This window comes from Fundulus heteroclitus, unplaced genomic scaffold (assembly GCF_011125445.2).
Source record: "Fundulus heteroclitus isolate FHET01 unplaced genomic scaffold, MU-UCD_Fhet_4.1 scaffold_191, whole genome shotgun sequence".
NCBI lineage: Eukaryota > Metazoa > Chordata > Actinopteri > Cyprinodontiformes > Fundulidae > Fundulus > Fundulus heteroclitus.
Window position 1 is genome coordinate 212,358 of NW_023396603.1, and position 18,926 is coordinate 231,283.

The 18,926-nt window shown below is 41.5% G+C and overlaps 1 protein-coding gene across 1 annotated transcript in view; it reads right to left on the bottom strand.

Annotated features, from left to right (window-relative positions):
• Positions 1–18,926, bottom strand: part of LOC105922785 (sarcoplasmic/endoplasmic reticulum calcium ATPase 2) — a 135,929-nt gene that overhangs the window by 51,309 nt on the left and 65,694 nt on the right. The window contains exons 7-13 of the mRNA XM_036129598.1: positions 11,082–11,237; positions 10,794–10,935; positions 10,387–10,553; positions 7,910–7,998; positions 7,665–7,767; positions 7,405–7,536; positions 4,380–4,505 (exon numbers count right to left, since the gene is read on the bottom strand). Coding sequence (XP_035985491.1) covers positions 4,380–4,505; positions 7,405–7,536; positions 7,665–7,767; positions 7,910–7,998; positions 10,387–10,553; positions 10,794–10,935; positions 11,082–11,237 — 915 coding nt within the window. The remainder of the gene's footprint in view (positions 1–4,379; positions 4,506–7,404; positions 7,537–7,664; positions 7,768–7,909; positions 7,999–10,386; positions 10,554–10,793; positions 10,936–11,081; positions 11,238–18,926) is intronic.

Genomic DNA, 18,926 nt, shown 5'->3' on the forward strand with positions numbered 1-18,926 from the left:
AGTTTATTAGTTTTGAGCGCGCGCGCGTGATGTTTAAACGCTGAATACCTGTCTCACTGCGCGCTCAAACAAAAGACACAAATATCGCCCCAGAAGTGGGTATAGGCAATGCTGACTGAAAAATAAGTGGGTATATACCGTATACCCACGTATACCCTGGACTACACCACTGCCTGTCCAACTTCATGTGAGATCGTGAAGCATTGACACCCATTGTGCAAAGCTTAATGTTCTTTTTACAAACACGGCAAAATCCTTCGTCATCTTTTCGTTGACAGGGTGCAGCCATGTCCCGAATTCCTTGTTTTCCATCCGCTTTTGTTGAAAGTAGCCTTTTTCCATTCTCTTGCTCTTTCTCCGCCTCAAGCTCCTCTTCCGAACATTGTAAAAACATACGGCTTTACAATCAACCAGAAGCAGTTCCGCGCAAACACGCGGCAGGTAAATCTGATAATATATCTGACGAAACTGTTTTTATGACCGTATTTTTTTAGAAAAAAATAAGGCATTTTTAATGCCACAGATAATCACATTTAATGACTTTTAATGTCAATTAAGGCCTTCATTTAAAAAAGAAATCATTTAATGACTTTTAATGCCCAACAGAAACCCTGCTATTTAAAATTCTTGAGAAAGTAGTTGCCTATCAACTATGTAAACATTTACAACATAATGATCTATTTGAAGAGTTTCAGTCAGGCTTCACAGCTCATCATAGCACTGATACAGCTCTGGTGAAGGTCACTAATGATATTCTCATGGACTCAGATAATGGACTTATGTCTATACTTGTCCTGTCAGATCTCAGTGCTGCATTTGATACAGTTGATCAGAATATTCTCAAAGAAAGAAATACTGTAGGGATTAAGGGGAAAGCAATAGGCTGTCTGTCTGACAGATTCCAGTTTGTTCATGTTAATAATACATCTTCAAACTCTAGGGTCACTTGTGGAGTACCACAGGGTTCAGTCCTTGGGCAAATTCTCTTTACTATATATATGCTTCCGATTGGCAAAATGAATGGTCCGTGAGGCAGACACCCTGTCTACTTTTAAAACTAAGCTTAAAACTTTCCTTTTTGACAAAGCTTATAGTTAGAGTGGCTTATGTTACCCTGAACTACCTCTATAGTTATGCTGCTATAGGCTTAGGCTACTGGAGGACGTAAGGGTCTATTTCTGTCACTCTGCTGAGTTCTCCTACTGTTCTCCAATTTACATTGCTTGCCGTCATTTCAGCTTTTAACTTTTTGTTCTCTCTCTTTTTTCTTCATAGAAGGAACTCCTGGTCTGGCGTTCTGTTAGCTGTGACATCATCCGGGGAAGACAGATCTATTAGCATCTAATGTAGAACAGATTACTGGATCAATGTGTGCTTCTTTGTCTCTCTTGTTGTGTCTCTGCTCTGTCTTCTCTAACCCCCAAAGCCATGGACAATGCAGACAACTGTCCCTGTGGCTCTACGCTTCTTCAGGAGGAGTGAATGCTGCCTGTCAAGACTTGATGCAATCCACTGGGTTTCCTTAGATAGGAAGGTTTTTGACCTATCCATAAATCTGACCCAATCCTTATAATCTGATTGAATTTGATTTGAGATGACATGCTTCATGAATTGGCGCTATATGAATAAAATTTAATTGAATTGAAATTTACAGAAAATGCTCTCAATAAAAAACATCTCAGACGAATTGGAAAAAGTCACAGAAAAATATAAACATAAATACACTCTAGACAAGATAAAGGAAGTGAGAAAGTGTTTGCTGTATTGTACATGATGATGTCAGTATTTAAAGCTAGAGCCTATCTAGAGCCTAAATGGTCATATGAAGTTTGTTTGTGTGATCCCATCTCCTCTCTGGCTTTTGACTGCTGCACGGCGTGCTTCTCACTTTCCAGGCTGGTGTAAAACAACAGTGAGACGTGCAGAGAAAAATATGCATTGATCTGCAGCAATATGCTTAAAAGTTTGCTTATTTATGCCATGATTCAGGGACTAATTTACCTTTCAAAACTCCTCTATTCTCCTCCCAGAGCTGTGCAGACAGAGGTGTCGATCCTCTGTCCAGTTTGTTTTTTTCCACTTTTCTTTCTCCATTTGATGTCAGTTGTTTTGCCAAATACAACTGCTTTAAACCAGCAGGCAATAACAGTAAAATACTGCCGGGTGAGTGCACATTAACAACAAATGACCAGTATGGCTAGTAAACATAAGCAATTTTAAATTATGAGGATGTAAAAAAGGTACATTCAATGATTTTGATGCTTTGTGACAGTTGCTTAATTTTGCTAAATTAAATCATCATGTCACAGAATTCTTAATCCTGTCTAATCAGTTAATTTCTCTCCTTTGATTAATATGAGCACATTTGTGTTTTTTTGTTTTGTTTCTTGTATCAACCAATCACAGCTCTTAAAACACAATGTCGCACCTAGCAACGGGGTCAACCACAACTCCTCACAAGGCTTAAGATTTCTTACTCAGAGTCGCTCAGAGTCGCTCTGCAAACACTGGATCACTCTTAAACTATGACTCTTAATTGTGAATCTTTAGGCTAAGATAGGAGCTCTCTAAGAGGACCCTGAGAATCTTTGTGAAGACTGGCGCCGGTGTTTTAATGGGAGTGTATACTCTGTTTGATCTACTGTATCCCTGTTTTAGAACATTGTCCATGCACCAACTGGTCAAAGTTGTTATTTCAGAAAACAAGGAATAACGGGGGTGCCAGCAATGCATACTGTAGGCCCATTGGAGTGAGGCTGAGGCCTCTGCTGACTGAGCTTGCTTCCCAATTTAAAAATAGCCTTCCCTTAAGGCTACTATTAAGTTGATCTCTGCATTTAGTTTATTGGCACAGTGAATGTCCATCTCTAATCTATTGTTAAATTTCCACTGTGGCCTGTGAATAGGAATGTTTTACTTTGCTGTTTTCGGATTCTTGTTCATTTTGCACTTCCTGAATAATTCTTGTAACTGTAGAAATCTGTACACACTTACCTGTGATCATGATGACCCGTATGCCAGCCTGTCGACACATCTGAACTGCTCCAAGAACCTCTTTCCTTGGAGGGTCCAACATCCCCACACAGCCTACAAAGGTCAGGTCCGACTGAAAGTGTAAAACAGACAGAAGTACACATAAGGGTGGAGAACTTGGCTAGTCTCTGCTTTTTTAAGTGGCATTACAAAAAGAAGGACTTTACCATGTCATCTAATATGAAATATCATGTAACAACTGTTAAAAACAAATTAGTTCTTTGTGGTTATTATTACACCCAGAGTTCAGTCTAGACTATTATCAGCACCTCATAGTCAACAAAGGTTGCAGAGTTCTCAAGATTAAGGGAGTGAATATCAGGTGGTGAGTCCCTAGTTGCCATGGCAAGGCAGCGCAGCATGTCCCGTCCTGAGCCCCACTCCCGTATGGTGGACAGGAGCTGTTCTCGAACAGAGATGCCCAGAGGTACACGATCAGAGCCGCTGACACGGATGTAATTGCAGCGTTCTAATATGCTCTCTGGAGCTCCCTGTGGTGATGAGACACAGTAAGATAAATTAAGATATGGACCCATGACAAAATAATAAATAAAAATTTACTCAAAACTAACCAATGAAATGAATAATTTTCAAAAACAAACAGACCTGGACAAATTAATGGTACCTGTAACTTAATATTTTGTTGTATGAGCGCTTGAGCCAATCACTGCCCTCAAACATTTCTGTAACTGTCAATGAGACCTCTGTACCTGTCAGCAGGTATTCTGGCCCAGTCCTTGTGAACAAACTGCTCCAGTTGTCTCAGGTTTGAAGGGTTCTTTCTCCAGATGATGGGTTCTTTCTCCAGATGATGTGTTTCAGCTCCATAGCGACAGATCTAAATCAGCGCTTATAGGCCATTTCAGAACAGTCAATTTCACTGAACCCTGCACAGATCAGAGACACCCAGCATCTGGCAATGGGACCCATGTTCAGTGTGGTCCACACCATGTCACCAAACAGCTCAGTGACTTGTGACCCTTTACATTGACAGACAAACTGGTTACAAGATGAAGATGTCTATAATACTAATTAGAGGACACCCCTCAGCTTAACAGGTCCCTGGGGTCTTTTCAAGGGGTACCTTTAATTTGACTAGGTCTGTTTCATTAGTTTGCTTTTTTAAATGATTATATTGAACCACAATTCAAAGGCAATGTCTGATTTTCAGTGGTTAATTTTCAGCAAATGTGATTTATTATTACTCTTGTCTGTTTCAATTTATTTCAGTGACCATTGTGGGATTTTATTTGATAAACAGACAGGCACCAACAATTTTGTCCATGTCTGTTTCTGTGTCTTCATAGGCAGCAGATAAAATAAGCATGTCCTGAGGTGTAACTGACCTTTACAAACATCTTTGCTCCAGAGGCAGACTGGGTGAGTTTATTGGAGAAACAGAAAACAGACATGGACTTTCTGTCTCTGGAAAACTCGAGTGTCAACTCCTTCTTCATCAGCTGCTTAATCATCTGTAAGGAAATCGTAAAAAGAAAAGAAGGGGGGGAATATTCATCTGTCAAATAACAGAATAACATGGAGAAGAATCAGAAATATGACCTTTTATTCCTGTGGTACAAAATCTTAGAATGCGTATGTAGGATTTCTAGTACTGCAACAACTTAGATTTTTCAGTTTTCTAAATCAGACAACATATTAATAACTTTTTCAGTTTTCAAGTAAACTAGCTAGCAGTGGCATAGCCAGAAATTGCTTTTCGGCCAGGCCAAATAAAAAACTGTTGGGCCAAATATTTATAGTTGAAAGTAAGTTTATTTTTAAGTTGTGCATTAGCAAGCTCACTATGGAGAAGATACAGGGTGAGAAGGAGAAAAGACCTCTGTTCAAGTGAACATCCTTGAATTGACAGTTGAAAAAAATAATTAGGACCCATCACTTGTAAGATGATTTAGAGCAGGGGTGTCAAACTCATTTTGGTTGAGGGGCCGCATACAGCTTAATCTGATCTCAAGAGGGCCACACGAGTTAACTCATTGCAAGAATAAATAGAACTAATAAATGTGGACTTGTTGATTTTTATATTAAATTAATTTCACTTTTACACAATATATTATGAATAACCTCAGCGTTTTTAAGAAAAGTATGTGCAATTTCAACAATAATTTTACTCAGTTAAACATTTACTTAAGTGCATTATGCATAATAACTGATCACAGTGATTATACAATGTTGAAATAAATGTATTCACATTTTTTGGAACTTAAAATGCTAATGCATTTAGCCACAGGGCCGGACTAAATTGTTTGGCGGGCCGGATCCGGCCGTATGTTCGACACCCCTGATTTAGAGTCACATACACAGCAGAGTAGCTTCTGGGTCATTTAAACGGCGGCATCCTGTCAAAGTCATTATTTCCGTTTCTGAATGCAATTTCACTCGGAAGCAGCCGCTGTTGCATCATAAATCCAGACGCCTAGGACACACGAAAACATTTTTTTTCAATAATTGGAAAACTTGTGCTATTTTCTTTTCTTTTATTAAACAATATTACAATTAACTGTTAAAAAGGGGAAAATACGGATGATCCAGCTGATGAGTTTTTCCCTCTGCTCCTGCTCTTGTTGGTAGTTACATTTCATAACCTTTGTCATCACCTTTCACAGCGACAGGTTTGTCATCTCAACCTCTACTCTGACTGACCAGACATTATCTCCCCTGTATTTGCACAGGACGTCTCTAAGTGCGTAATTACGCATGCAAAAGGCTGACTTTGAGGTTGTGCTCCGAGCAGATGTTTTGTTTGCGCTCCAAGCGGAGCCAGTGAGGCATGGACTCCTGCTTTGTCTTTACCCCTCTAGCAATAGTCTTAAGCCTACAGGATATAACACTTTTATGTCACATCCCCAAAATTGTACACGTATAGGCACAGCCTTTAAGCTCACCACTTCACTACATATCACTTTTCTACACAGCCTAGATGGCTATAGAAAAACAATAGGCTATATGGGAACTGATTGTCCAGTCCCAGCATTATTTATGTCCATTGATACCCAGTTGAGGCGGTGAGGGGAGAGGAACAAAATTCTTCTTTTCAATTCTGCGCTGTGCACGACAGACAAACATATTGGGTAAAATGCATAAACACAGATTATGAAGCACTCTTTTTAAAGAGGGAGGAAGACGAATGAGGTGTCTGAGCTGAAGCTCTCAATATTACAAGACCCTAAAAAGGTCCCTTAAAAGTAGGAACCGATATTATTGTGACTAAATTGAGTCACTCAGTAATTGTAATGATTAGAAGAAAAGGACCCAGAATTCAGCCAGACCAGCAGAGGTTTCTTAAAAAAAGCTCTTTAATTACAAACTCAAAAAACGGGGAAAAATCCAAACAGATTGTAGAACAAAAAGATGACACAAGAAATAAACTAACGAGCAGGGCAGACAAGGCAGGAACAGACCGGACAGACTGGCTCAGGTTTCTGGAGGAAAAAGGGGTCAAAAATCCAAAACGCAAACTAACATACAGAATTGCAGGAGACTCACCCATACTCAACAGGACAACCTGGCACTGATGTCTGGTCTCAGCAGTTTATATGAAGGTGGAATCAGGTGAAACCGGTGAGAGGTGATTGCAGCAGGGGTGGAGTTAGGCAGGTGTGCAGAGTAAGTAATTAGACCAGACATCAGTGCCGAGGCTCAAAACAGACCACATCAGAAACCAAACTAAAAACAATAACTGTAAAAGAAGTCTCAAAACTCACACTAAGACACAAACCAAAACTAAGACAGAACTCCAACTATGACAGAACCTAAAACACAAATAAACCAAAAAGCAGGGAAAAGCCAACTTTAACCAAATCATAAACAGGAACCAAGACAGAATATTACAGTAATGTCTCCAACAACCCCCGAACACATCCATCCAGAGACGGGAGGGGTCAATAGAATTCAAAGAAGCCAGCCAACCCAACCCATGAACTCAGAGGTGCCCAGACCTGCTGAGACCTAACATCGAACCCCAGTCCAGACCCCGGCTAGATGGCCTGCTTCTGCTCCAAGCATTTGAAAACATCCTAAGCTGGTCTCCGTCTGCTCATATGTCATGTCTTTAGTAAAGTAGTGGTTGTCTTGGAGGTGGGTTTGAAGTTGTTATCATATTGGAATACTGCCCAACGGCCCAGTTTCTGATAGGAATATGATGTCCTGTGTCAGTATGTCATAGTACATGTTGGCATTTATGGCACTGTGAATCAACTGTAGCTCCCCAAAGATGGCAGCACTCATTCAGTCTCAAACCATAAATCTGGCGCCACTCCTGTACATTGTGAATGTGCAGTTGAATGACAGTAAAGTCTGTCTGTTTCTCTCTTTTTGTGATCATGTGTACATACTGATCTATTAGAAACTTACGGAACAACAGGCTGTAGCTCTCTCAGAACGTCTCAGACCCTTCAGATCTGTATCAAACACGTTCATTTTTTCCACCAGGCAGCACAGTGCAGTCTCTGTTGCCTCTCCAACCTTCTCATAAACACCCTTTGCCTGAATCACAGTAGAAGTAGAAAAAGGTTAATGCAGCTGATCTGTTCACAACTGACTCTATCCTTGGTGTTAGTTGAGTCATTGGTGATGGTCAGAGCTATTGCCATAGCCATGTTAGCATTTCTTACATCGTTGTAGTCTAGTGATGAGTCATTGCACAGAGCACAGATGGAGGCCATCTCCACCAGGCCATCATACTGGCTGCACTTCACCACTGAGCCATCCTTATAACTGCAGAGATGAGCACAGAGAAAAACAAGATGATAAAACAAAGGTAGAGCAAAGGAAAAAAATTAAGGAAGGGTTCATTAAACACTCCACATGCGCAGACTGTCCCATGTTAATTTGATAGTTAAAGGTTAAAAACACTCACACTTCCCCCTCGGGGGCATAAGTAGATCCAGTCACAGTGAACTCTTTCAGGCAGCAATGTACTCCTGAAACGCTGTCTACTATAAACATCTAAACACATGCACAGAAGCACAGACATTGGACAAGTTAATTAGTTCAATCCTGTTAGAGTAACACATCTGAATCAAAGGGCATATGCGCCCACTGACAGCTCCCAGCTATAGTATGGGCCGTCCTTGCCAGTTCTCCACTGCTCCTGAAGAAGGATTACTGCTCGCTCACTGAAGAAGCTGATCTCATCCTCCTAGCTACAAAAAGCTTCACAGTCCAGTCGCTGGTTCAATGCTGCTCTTCATAGAAGACTCACGGTCAGGGAGGAGCTTCTTAGTTTATTCTGGTTTGCAGAAGACCCTAATTCCCCCACCTGGCTCCCACAGGCTGGCTGAAGGCTGCTGTCCCCTGCTGACCGTGGCTAATGGCCCTCCCATTAAAACATTAGGTGAAAGCTTGGTGACTGTTGGTTTTAATAACCACAAATTCCAAAGGAACTTTCTAGTAGCAGCGACCTCAGTTCCCATCATAGATGGTATGTGCTCATGGGCTGCTTTGTTCCGTCTTTCGTTAGACAGAAAACTTTTTAATCAATCAGTACGGATTATTTGATTCAATTGACAAGTGTTGTGAATTGGTGCTATAGAAATAAAACTGACTTTAACTGAATTGTAGGTATTTGAGCTACTGTTGCCTGTCTGTCATCACAGACCAGTCTCCCCATTGTAATTTCATGTAGGCTGATACATGTAATTAATAACCTAAATAATGATCCTCAAAGTTAAATCTTTTTTCTAAGTAGGTGATCATAAAGGAACACAGTGGTCTAAACAGATATGTTCTGATCTTGGCTTGCTAAGGAATTCACACTTAGAACGTAAACAAAAGGAGGACTGCTGAACTTTCAACAGGTATATAGTTGCAGCTAGTGCCACACTCAAGACAACCTTGAAGCAAAGTCAAACAAATGGTGTGTGGAGATTCTCCATCCATTGAACTGAGAAGGGGGATCATTGGGAGGCAACACAGCAAGGCCTAAAGCTAGAAGTATGAAGTCATATCAATTTATATCAGGCTATTTTCAGTCTGTCTGAAATACTGCAGTATGCTTTTCCTCACAGTGGAGTTGGAACTTAAGTATGGAGGACTGACTCTGACATATTCAAAATTGAATATAGAATCAAACACATGCTCAATAAATATCCATCCATTTTCTGACCCGCTTAATCCCTCATGGGGTCGCGGGGGTTGCTGGTGCCTATCTCCAGCGTTCACTGGGCGAGAGGCGGGGTACACCATGGACAGGTCGCAAGTCTGTCGCTGGGCAACAGACAGACAGGACAAACAGCCATTCATGCACACACTCACACCTAAGGACAATTTAGAGAGGCCAATTAACCTAACATAAACTGTTAGGTTAATTATCATAAAGCTATCATGTTTTTTGGACTGTGGGAGGAAGCCAGAGTACCTGGAGAGAACCCACCCATGCACAGGGAAAACATGCAAACTCCATGCAGAAAGATCCAGGGTTGGACTGGAACCCAGGACCTTCTTGCTGCAAGGCAACAGCGCTACCCACCGCCCCACTGTGCAGCCCTGTTCAATAAATATATATGCCTAGAATAAATACAATAAATAAATGTAAGTAGTGATTAAATTATACAATGATACATACATGTAAATATCTCTTTTAATTAGCTTATTTATACATATTTTTAATAATTACCTAATTTATTTACTTTTCATATAATTGTCAACTTTATATTAATTACTTAGTTTTTAAATGTATTTGTTTCTGTCTATGTTTTAATATTAGAGTTTGTTTTATTCTTATTTTCTATATTTTACCCCATTTATTTCTTCAACCCTGTATATTTATGTATATCTTTTTTACATTTCTGTGTGCATTTCTTCCTCATTATGCAAATTTCAGACAGGGTAGTCTTAAGGGGACAACTGCTCCCAATTGGTTGGTTAGTATCAGTCTTCCCTGCTGGAAACGTCATGCCATCAACAGACATACTCCGATTGCTCTGCAGTTGATGAATGTACAAGAGATAAAGAGCTATTAGACTCCTTTGTGGAGTCCTCCGGGAGGAGGCCCAGGGGAAGACCCGGGACACGCTGGAGGGACTAAGACTACCGGCTGGCCTGGGAACGCATTGGGATTCCTCCGGAGGAGCTGGCCCAAGTGGCCGCGGAGAGGGACGTCCCTCTGAAGCTGGGCCTCCCTACTGAAGCTGCTACCCCCGCGACCCGACCCCAGATAAGCGGAAGAAGACGGACGGACTCCTTTGTGGCATGGTGTTAAATTTGAAGAGGAACAGGAATATTCCTGTGATATCAAACATCATTTGGCTTTTAAATCTACAAATAGGAAATATTTGTGTCGGCTTATAGAGAAGGTATAACTTCGGGTGAATGTCAGTCTTCCCCAAATCTTACCCTGCACACTGACATCTGATTTGTTGTCAGTGTTCCTGTTTTGTCTGAGCATATAACAGAGGTGCATCCCAGGGTCTCCACTGATGGCAAACTGCGGACAATAGCATTCTTCCGGGCCATTCTTCGAGTACCAAGTGCCAGACACGTAGTGATGACAGCGGGAAGGCCTACAAATGAACAGGAAAGAGCTGCTTTATGTCCAGTTAAACTTTAGTTTGTAGTTAAGATCCAATTAGAACAGCTTTAGGTGTCATGCTTGAAAAAGGTGGTTCACTGGCTTCCTGCCAAGTTTTTATAGGATGCTTGCACTGTGCGTATGCAAAAGCACAAAAATAACTTCAGCAGTAAGGTAAGAACTCATAAAATATAGTGTTTGAGTGTAAAGCAGAGGTTATTTTTGTGACTACCTTCTGGAATAGCAGCTACAGCCAGTGCAACAGCAATCTTGAAATAGTAAACAGCTCCTCTCAGCCAGCTACCTCCATGAACTGGGTCATTAAAGTGTCCAACATTAATGGCCCACACAGCCACACAAATAACACTGATGACCTGCAGATTGCAACACACAGAAACAAGGAAAGATAGATTTTGATTCTTTAAATTTTATAGACTAGTTATACCTTTTAAAACTGATGATAAAAAACATAAAGCCAAAGCTAGTGTGAGAAAAAGACTGTAACAGCAAAGGAATTTACCTTTGACAGCTGTTCCCCAAACTGATCTAATTTCTGTTGCAGTGGCGTTCTTTCAGGGTCGGTGGAGGCCATCTCATCTCGGATTTTCCCAATCTCTGTATGCACCCCAGTTGCAACGGCAACCCCATTGGCCCGTCCTGCAGCAATGTTTGTACCCTGGATTGTAAAATCAGAATGTAAGGATCACCAAAATCAAAAACTTACATCAACTATTGATTGTACAGAGCAAATAGCAATAGAAGATGATGAGTAGAATGAAACAAGGCCGAGTCATTTGGCAGACTTTGTGTGCTTTTTAGGGCTCCAAACCCGTGGAATGGACAGAATAAGCCATGTATGGCCATTTGTTTGCTCCAGCAAGGAGCAGGAAACCCTTATAATTGTTCCATTTTATTATTATCTTTCTTCTGACAATAAAAGTAATACTGCAGCCTAAACTACTTGGATCTATTAAGTAGTATACCAGGCGACACACACCTCAGGTGCTAAGAAGTACCACAGCCCGCCACTATGTTGTACTATTACAAGGTTCAACAGGTTTTGACTCATTATTCTAAAACCATATATCCCACACTCATATACTGTACATCTGCTTGTTCATTGGGTGATTCTGCATCATTTGACAAAGAGGGCCATTTTCATCTAAATAGATTTTTTGCTTTGGCGTGAGAAAAAAAAAAGAGGAATAGGGTCTTCTATCTTTAGTTTTATAAAATTTTGACAACAGGACACTATAGGGCCCAAAACTTTATGTCTGTACAACGGATTGATAGATTTATATATAAATTCAAGGCCTTCCCTTGACAACATATTCTTAATATTAATAAAAAAAGTGAGTGTGGTTTATATCACATATCTGACCACTGAACTCTCTCAGTTTGATAGAGCATGAAAGGTCATATAGAGAATTGGGCCACATAGGGAAATTGCTACTGTACCACTAAGTGACACTGTTATGACAAAACATATGTTTTGGAGGTTTTCTGTACAAGCACTAAATGCAGACACAATATCTCTTTTCCTGTATGTTCCTTGAGTCACTCTAAATTCTGAGAGCTTTGAAAAGATATTATGGAGACATGCTAATTAGCAATATGATGTGGAACAGTACTGTTTTAATATAGTGCTCCTCTTGACATATATGTAAAAACCTTTATTGGATAATATTTTAGGATTATTTAAAGTTCAATGGACACAGAAACGGAAAGGTAAAAGAGGAAGAAAGGAAGAGATAAAGATGAGGCAAAATGTTAAAAGGGTGAAAAGGTGACATAAATAGGGCAGAGGGAAAAAAAAAGAAGTACAAAATCCTCAGAGTCTGCTTCTATACCTGCAGAAACAGACATAAAAAGAACAGCAAAACCAACCAAAAAAGTATCACAGGTACAAACAACCAACACCTTTGATAATATCACTGAAAAATATACAGTATTGTTTAACACCGGCCAAACTTAGTTGAGACCCAAGACATCCTGGGAGAGGGGGCTGCCCAAAACCCAACCTGACAAAAAGAGGTACCCAGTCGGATATCCCCACCTTTATTTTCAATTGTCTGCCATTACTACATTCGTCTGGACTTTTTTTTTTTTTTTTTTTAATTTTCCACGGCTCTAGTGGCTCGCTTTTTAACACAGAAGACAGACAGGAAGGGGGGTGGAACAGGGAGAGACATGCGGCAAAGGACCGCGGGTCAGAGTCGAACCCGGATCGACGCCGTCGAGGACTAAGGCCTCCGTATATGGGTCGAGCACCACCAGCGCGCCCCTGGAATATTTCTCCCCATTCAATATTGCTCCCCGTCCAGATGGATTCCAGCCAAGTTCTATAAGAATTCTGGAATATTCTGACATCAGCATTCCACAACATTTTGCAGGAAACTCAGGAAAATGACAGACTCCTATCAAATATGAATTCTACCACCATTAGTCTCCTGCTTAAACCAGGTAAAGATCTTGTCTCTCCAACCAGCTATCGTTTGATATCCCTTATTAACGTACATATTAAAATAATCTGTAAAGCTCTTGCAAAACGACTAGAGAAAGTAACACCCCTCATAATACAAACTGGTTTTTATAGAAGGGAGGCAGTCATCCATTAATATATGCAGGTTACTTAATTTAATAGATTATTCTTATAGTAAAAACAATGAAACCAATATGTTGTCTTCAGATACAAAAAGTGTTTGATAGCCCTGACTGGAAATTTTTGGTAGCAACTCAGCATAAATTTGGTTTTGAAACTTCTTTATAAATTGGTTAAAAATGTTATACAGTTACCCAACAGCATGTGCAAAGACAAATAACCAAACATCTTCCATCTTTTGTCTCCAGAGGGGCACCAGGCAAGGATGCCCACTTTCCCCTGTTGCTATTTTTATTGAACCACTGGTGGCAGCAATCAGACAAGCTAAAGGTATTAAAGGCATACAATGCACGGCAATAGATCATAAAATCTTTCTTTATGCGGATGTTGTTTTACTTTATCTCCAGCATTTAGGCTGTATCTTACTGGAAGCATTTGTTCCGGGGAGCATTTAGGCTATATTTTACTAGAAGCGTTTGTCCCGGGGAGCGTTTATTCCGGGAGCTTGGGGCTTATACTCTCAGCAGGCACCCTGGTGTGAGCGAGGCCCTTGGGGGAGGAGAGTATCTGCTGCTTCTTATAACATTAGAGACTGCTTCTTATAACATTAGAGACAGTTCTATTTTATTGTGGCTACCAATTTACTGTCTTATTTTATTCCACTTGGCTGAAATCACTACTTCCATGTTTCAGTGTTCTTGTCTAGCTGTGCTTTATTTTTGTGTCTGTGAACATAGTACAGATTATTCTTGCCAAAAAAATCCAGTTTTGTCTCATTTGTCTAAAGGAAATGCTCCCAGAATCTTTGTGGCTTGACAAGATGCATTGTGGGAAATTCCAGTCCTGCTTTTAATTATTTGTTTTCAACAATGGTGTCTGTCATGAAGTCATCTTCAGCTAAAAAAACTACAGGTTGTGCAATCTGACACTGATATACTGTGACCTTGGAGGTCACCTGGAATTTATTTGGAGTTTGTTCAGAGCTCTGTGATTACCTATCTCTTCAACTTGTCATCCATTTCATCACGCCCTGATGAAGCCAATAGGACCACGTCATCCGCGAATAGCAGAGACGCAATCCTAAGGCCACCAAAACGGATCCCCTCAACACCTTGGCTGCGCCTAGAAATTCTGTCCATAAAAGTTATGAACAGAATCGGTGACAAAGGGCAACCTTGGCGGAGTCCAACTCTCACCGGAAACAAGTCCGACTTACTGCCGGCAATGCGAACCAGACTCTGACACCGGTCATACAGAGATCTAACAGTCCTTCTTAGAGGGCCCCGCACTCTAACCCCAGTACCCCCCACAGGACCCCCTGAGGGACACGGTCAAATGCCTTCTCCAGATCCACAAAGCACATGTAGACTGGTTGGGCAAACTTCCATGCACCCTCCAGGATCCTGCTGAGGGTGTAGAGCTGATCCAGTGTTCCAAGGCCAGGACGAAAACCACACTGCTCTTCCTGAATCTGAGATTCAACTATCTGATGGACCCTCCTTTCCAGAACCCCAGAATAAACCTTACCAGGGAGGCTTAAGAGTGTGATTCCTCTGTAGTTGGAACACACCCTCCGGTCCCCTTTTTTAAATAGGGGGACCACCACCCCAGTTTGCCAATCCAGGGTAACTGCCCCCGATGTCCACACAGTGTTTCAGAGTCGCGTTAACCAACAAAGCCCCACAACATCTAGAGCCTCAGGGCGAAGAATTACTCCCAACGACACACGACATCCCGAGTCGAGGTCAGCAGCACACCACCCCCACTATAAACAGTGTTGATACTGCACTGCTTCTCCCTCCTGAGACACTGGGTAGTGGACCAGAATCGCCTCGAAGCCGCTAAAGTCCTGTGGACCTTAGATTTCTGAATAATACGTGCTGCTGTAGTCACAGGAACATAAAGGTGCTTGAAGATCTCTTATATCCTTTACCTTTAACATGCTTGTCTATAATTTTCCTTCTAATTTTCTATTTTTTTCTTCGATTTCGGTGATCCATGTTCAGTATGGTTCACACCATGTTACCCAACAGCACAGTGACGACTGGTCACAAGCTTGAAGACATCTGTAATGCTTAAGGCCCAGCTCGACTGGCTCGTATTGGCCGTGCACTGCACGGCTCCACTCACTTACGAGTGTTTCAGGAGCAGTTTTTCTTAGGGCCACCCCGGGTTTCTGCGGCTCTGCTGAAGAGCAGGGTCAAACCAAGCTGACTCGAGACGAGTTTTGAGAGAACACACCTCTTTTCAATGATTTGTCACAGGGCGAGAAGAAATGAGAAGGTTTTCTAAGAGGAAGTCAAGAATAACTGAAGAGTGATGACATTAATATTAAAGACCACTATGAAGAGAGTGGGTCAAACCAAAATACAATTTTATTGTTTTCAACCCATGAACCACAGCTGAAGGGAAAATAGAAAAATAGACATCAGTTTTCTGTATCCTGACACCAGGGTTTCCCGCAGCGCTATCTTGGCGAGGCGGCCGCCTCGCCAAACTCACGCTACTGCCTCGCCAACATTCCAAAAAAAAAAAAAAAAGTAACTCATGCTTGCATGTTTATGTGACGTTAACACGCGTTTTTTTGTTGTTGCTTTGGCGCGTGCGTGAATGGCAGGGAAAAAACACATGGACACCCCCCCCCCACCCCGCACAAAACTTGTCGTCGTCCCCCCCGCTCCGTGAGTCGGTCCGCGCAAAACTTGTCTCCCCCAGCTCCGCGAGTCGGTCCGCGCAAAACGTGTCGTCCACCCCCCCCTGCTCCCCCCAACTCACCGCCTCTCCTAAGCAAATTCCTGCGGGAAACACTGGTGACACGCTGTATCAGATAAGTGGATTTATCGAGGCCTTCTCTCATTTCACACTAAAAGGTGTTAAGTTTTGTCTAGGTAGTGTCTATCACACACTTAGAAACATGTTAAACAGCCAACACACAAACAGGGACATATTTTAGACTTGATCATCACTAAAGGTCTAAAGATTTCTAAGGTCAATGTAACTGATGTTGCCCTATCTGATCACTTTTCTGTTACCTTTGAAAGCAAAATTTTCAGTGACTCATTTAGCCAAAGGGACATCGTAAGAAAACCCACCTGGGTGGGAAACTTTTATTCAAGCTTACTCTGATACTTTAACCTTGGGCTGCAACTCAGTACATAAGCTAGTAGCAAGAGAATCTTTCTTCTCTGAGATCATCAAGAAAAACATTAATAATGCTAGTGTCTTATTTGCCACAGTCGACAGGTTAACAAATCCTCCTGTGTCCGTGACTTCCAAACTCCACTCCACCAGGGCCTGCAATGAATTTGCTAACTTCTTTACTGAGAAAATCCTAAAAATTTTCAACACCAGAACCAATGCTGTATTCAGCTGGAACTATTTCTGACAAAATGTCCCAATTCAGCCAAATAAACCACAAAAGCTTAGAGCAGATCGTTCAGCAGCTAAGTTCCTCCTCCTGCTGCCTTGATGTTCTCCCCACAGCTTTCTTTCAGAAAGTTTTGCCTGTCATGGCGTCTGATTTGACTCAGATGATAAATACGTCCCTTCTGTCAGGTGTTTTCCCCCAGTCCCTAAAAACAGCAATTATCAAACCACTGCTGAAAAAGAACAATTTAGACAAACTTCTACTCCAGAACTACAGGCCCATCTCAAACCTCCCCTTTATCAGTAAGTTTATTGAAAAAGCTGTGTTTCAACAATTAAACATCTTCTTAACAACGACCAGCCACTTTGACGTTTTCCAGTAGGGTTTCTGTGCTCACCACAGTACAGAGACCGCCCTTATCAAGGTGTTTAATGACATCCATATAAATACAGACTGTGGAAGAACCACCGTGCTGGTTCTATTGAACCTCAGTGCAGCATTCAATACTGTCGATCACTCCATTCTGTTAGAACGCCTGGAGAACTGGGTCGGTCTCTTTGGTACAGCTCTCCACTGGTTTAAATCCTACTTAAAGGACAGGGACTTTTTTGTATCAGTAGGTAACTTTACATCAAAGATGACAAAAATCACATGTGGGGTTCCCCAAGGGTCTATCCTGGGTCCCCTCCTGTTCAATATCTACATGCTTTCTCTAGTTTAGATCATAAAAAAACATCAGCTACCATAACTATGCAGACGACACACAGCTCTACATCACCATGTCACCAGGTGACTATGAACCAGTTCAAGCACTGAGTAAATGCCTTGAAAAAATCAATGCCTGGATGTGCCAACATTTTCTTCAGTAGAATAAAAACAAAACTCAGGTAATAATTTTTGGACCAATAGAGGAGCAATCAAAAGTAAGCACACAGCTTCAGTAGCTTCAGCTAGAAACCACTGATCAGGCACGAAATCTGGGTGTAGTGATGAACTCAGACCTGAACCTCCAAAAGCATCTAAAGACAGTTACAAGGTCAGCTTTCTATCACCTGAGGAACATTTCCAGGATTAAAGGACTAATGTCTCAGAAGGATCTGGAAAAACTAATCCATGCGTTCATCTTTAGTCGAATTGATTACTGCAATGGTGTTTTCACAGGCCTGCCTAAAAAGTGGATTAGACAGCTGCAGCTGATCCAGAACGCTGATGCACGCGTCCTCACTAAGACTAAGAAAGAAGAGCACATAACCCCAGTTCTAAAGTCCTTACACTGGCTCCCTGTATCTCAGATAATAGACTTTAAAATACTTCTGTTAGTCTATAAATCCCTGAATGACTTAGCACCTAAATACATCATAGACTTGTTATCAGTGTATCAACCCTCCAGACCACTCAGGTCGTCTGGCTCCAGCCTACTCTGCATACCTAGACCCAGAACCAGACACGGAGAAGCAGCATTTAGTTCCTATGCTCCAACTTGTCTGGAACAAACTTCCAGAAAACTGTAAAAGTGTGGAAAGCCTGAGTTCTTTTAAATCAAGATTAAAAACACATTTGTTTAGGATTGCCTTCGACTGTTCTAGTTAAACTGTTTTTTTACTGAAACATCATTAGTTCAACTTTATAGTCCAACGTCTTTTAATGTTTGCTTTTAGTTTCTATTTTTCAAGGTTCTATTTTGTTTCTACATTTTATTCCTACGTGCTTTTCTCTGTTTTTTGTTTTGTTTTTTGCCCCTGTATTTTAATCATGTAAATCACTTTGCATTGTCTGTACTGAAATGTGCTATATAAATAAATTTGCCTTGCCTTGACGACTGATGGTCACAGGAAATCTTGCCAAAATCAAACCCCATTTTAGCGCATGAGCTCCGTCAATAAAGCTCCCCATTTCTACACAAGCCTTAAGAAGGGGCTTTCGTTGGAAGGCCCATGCTTAGATTTACACATATACAAACACACACATCTCTAAAGAAACACGTGCAGTCATCATTGCACAGCACAAAAATGGCCTAACAGGAAAGAGAATCGCAGCTAGAAAGATTGCACCTCAGTCAACAATCTATCGCATCATCAAGAACTTCCAGGAGAGAGGTTCCATTTTTGCCAAAAAGGCTCCAGGGCGCCAAAGAAAGACCAGCAAGCGCCAGGACCGTCTCTTAAAAGTGTTTCAGCTGCGGGATCGGGCTACCAGCAGTGCAGAGCTCTTGGAGTAAGGCCTGGTCTCAAGGAGGGCAGCAAAGAAGCCACTTCTCTCCAGGAAAAACATCAGGGACAGACTGATATTCTGCAAAAGGTACAGGGAGTGGACTGCTGAGGACTGAGGTAAAGTCATTTTCTCTGATGAATCCCCTTTCCGATTGTTTGGGGCATCTGGAAAACAGCTTGTTCGGA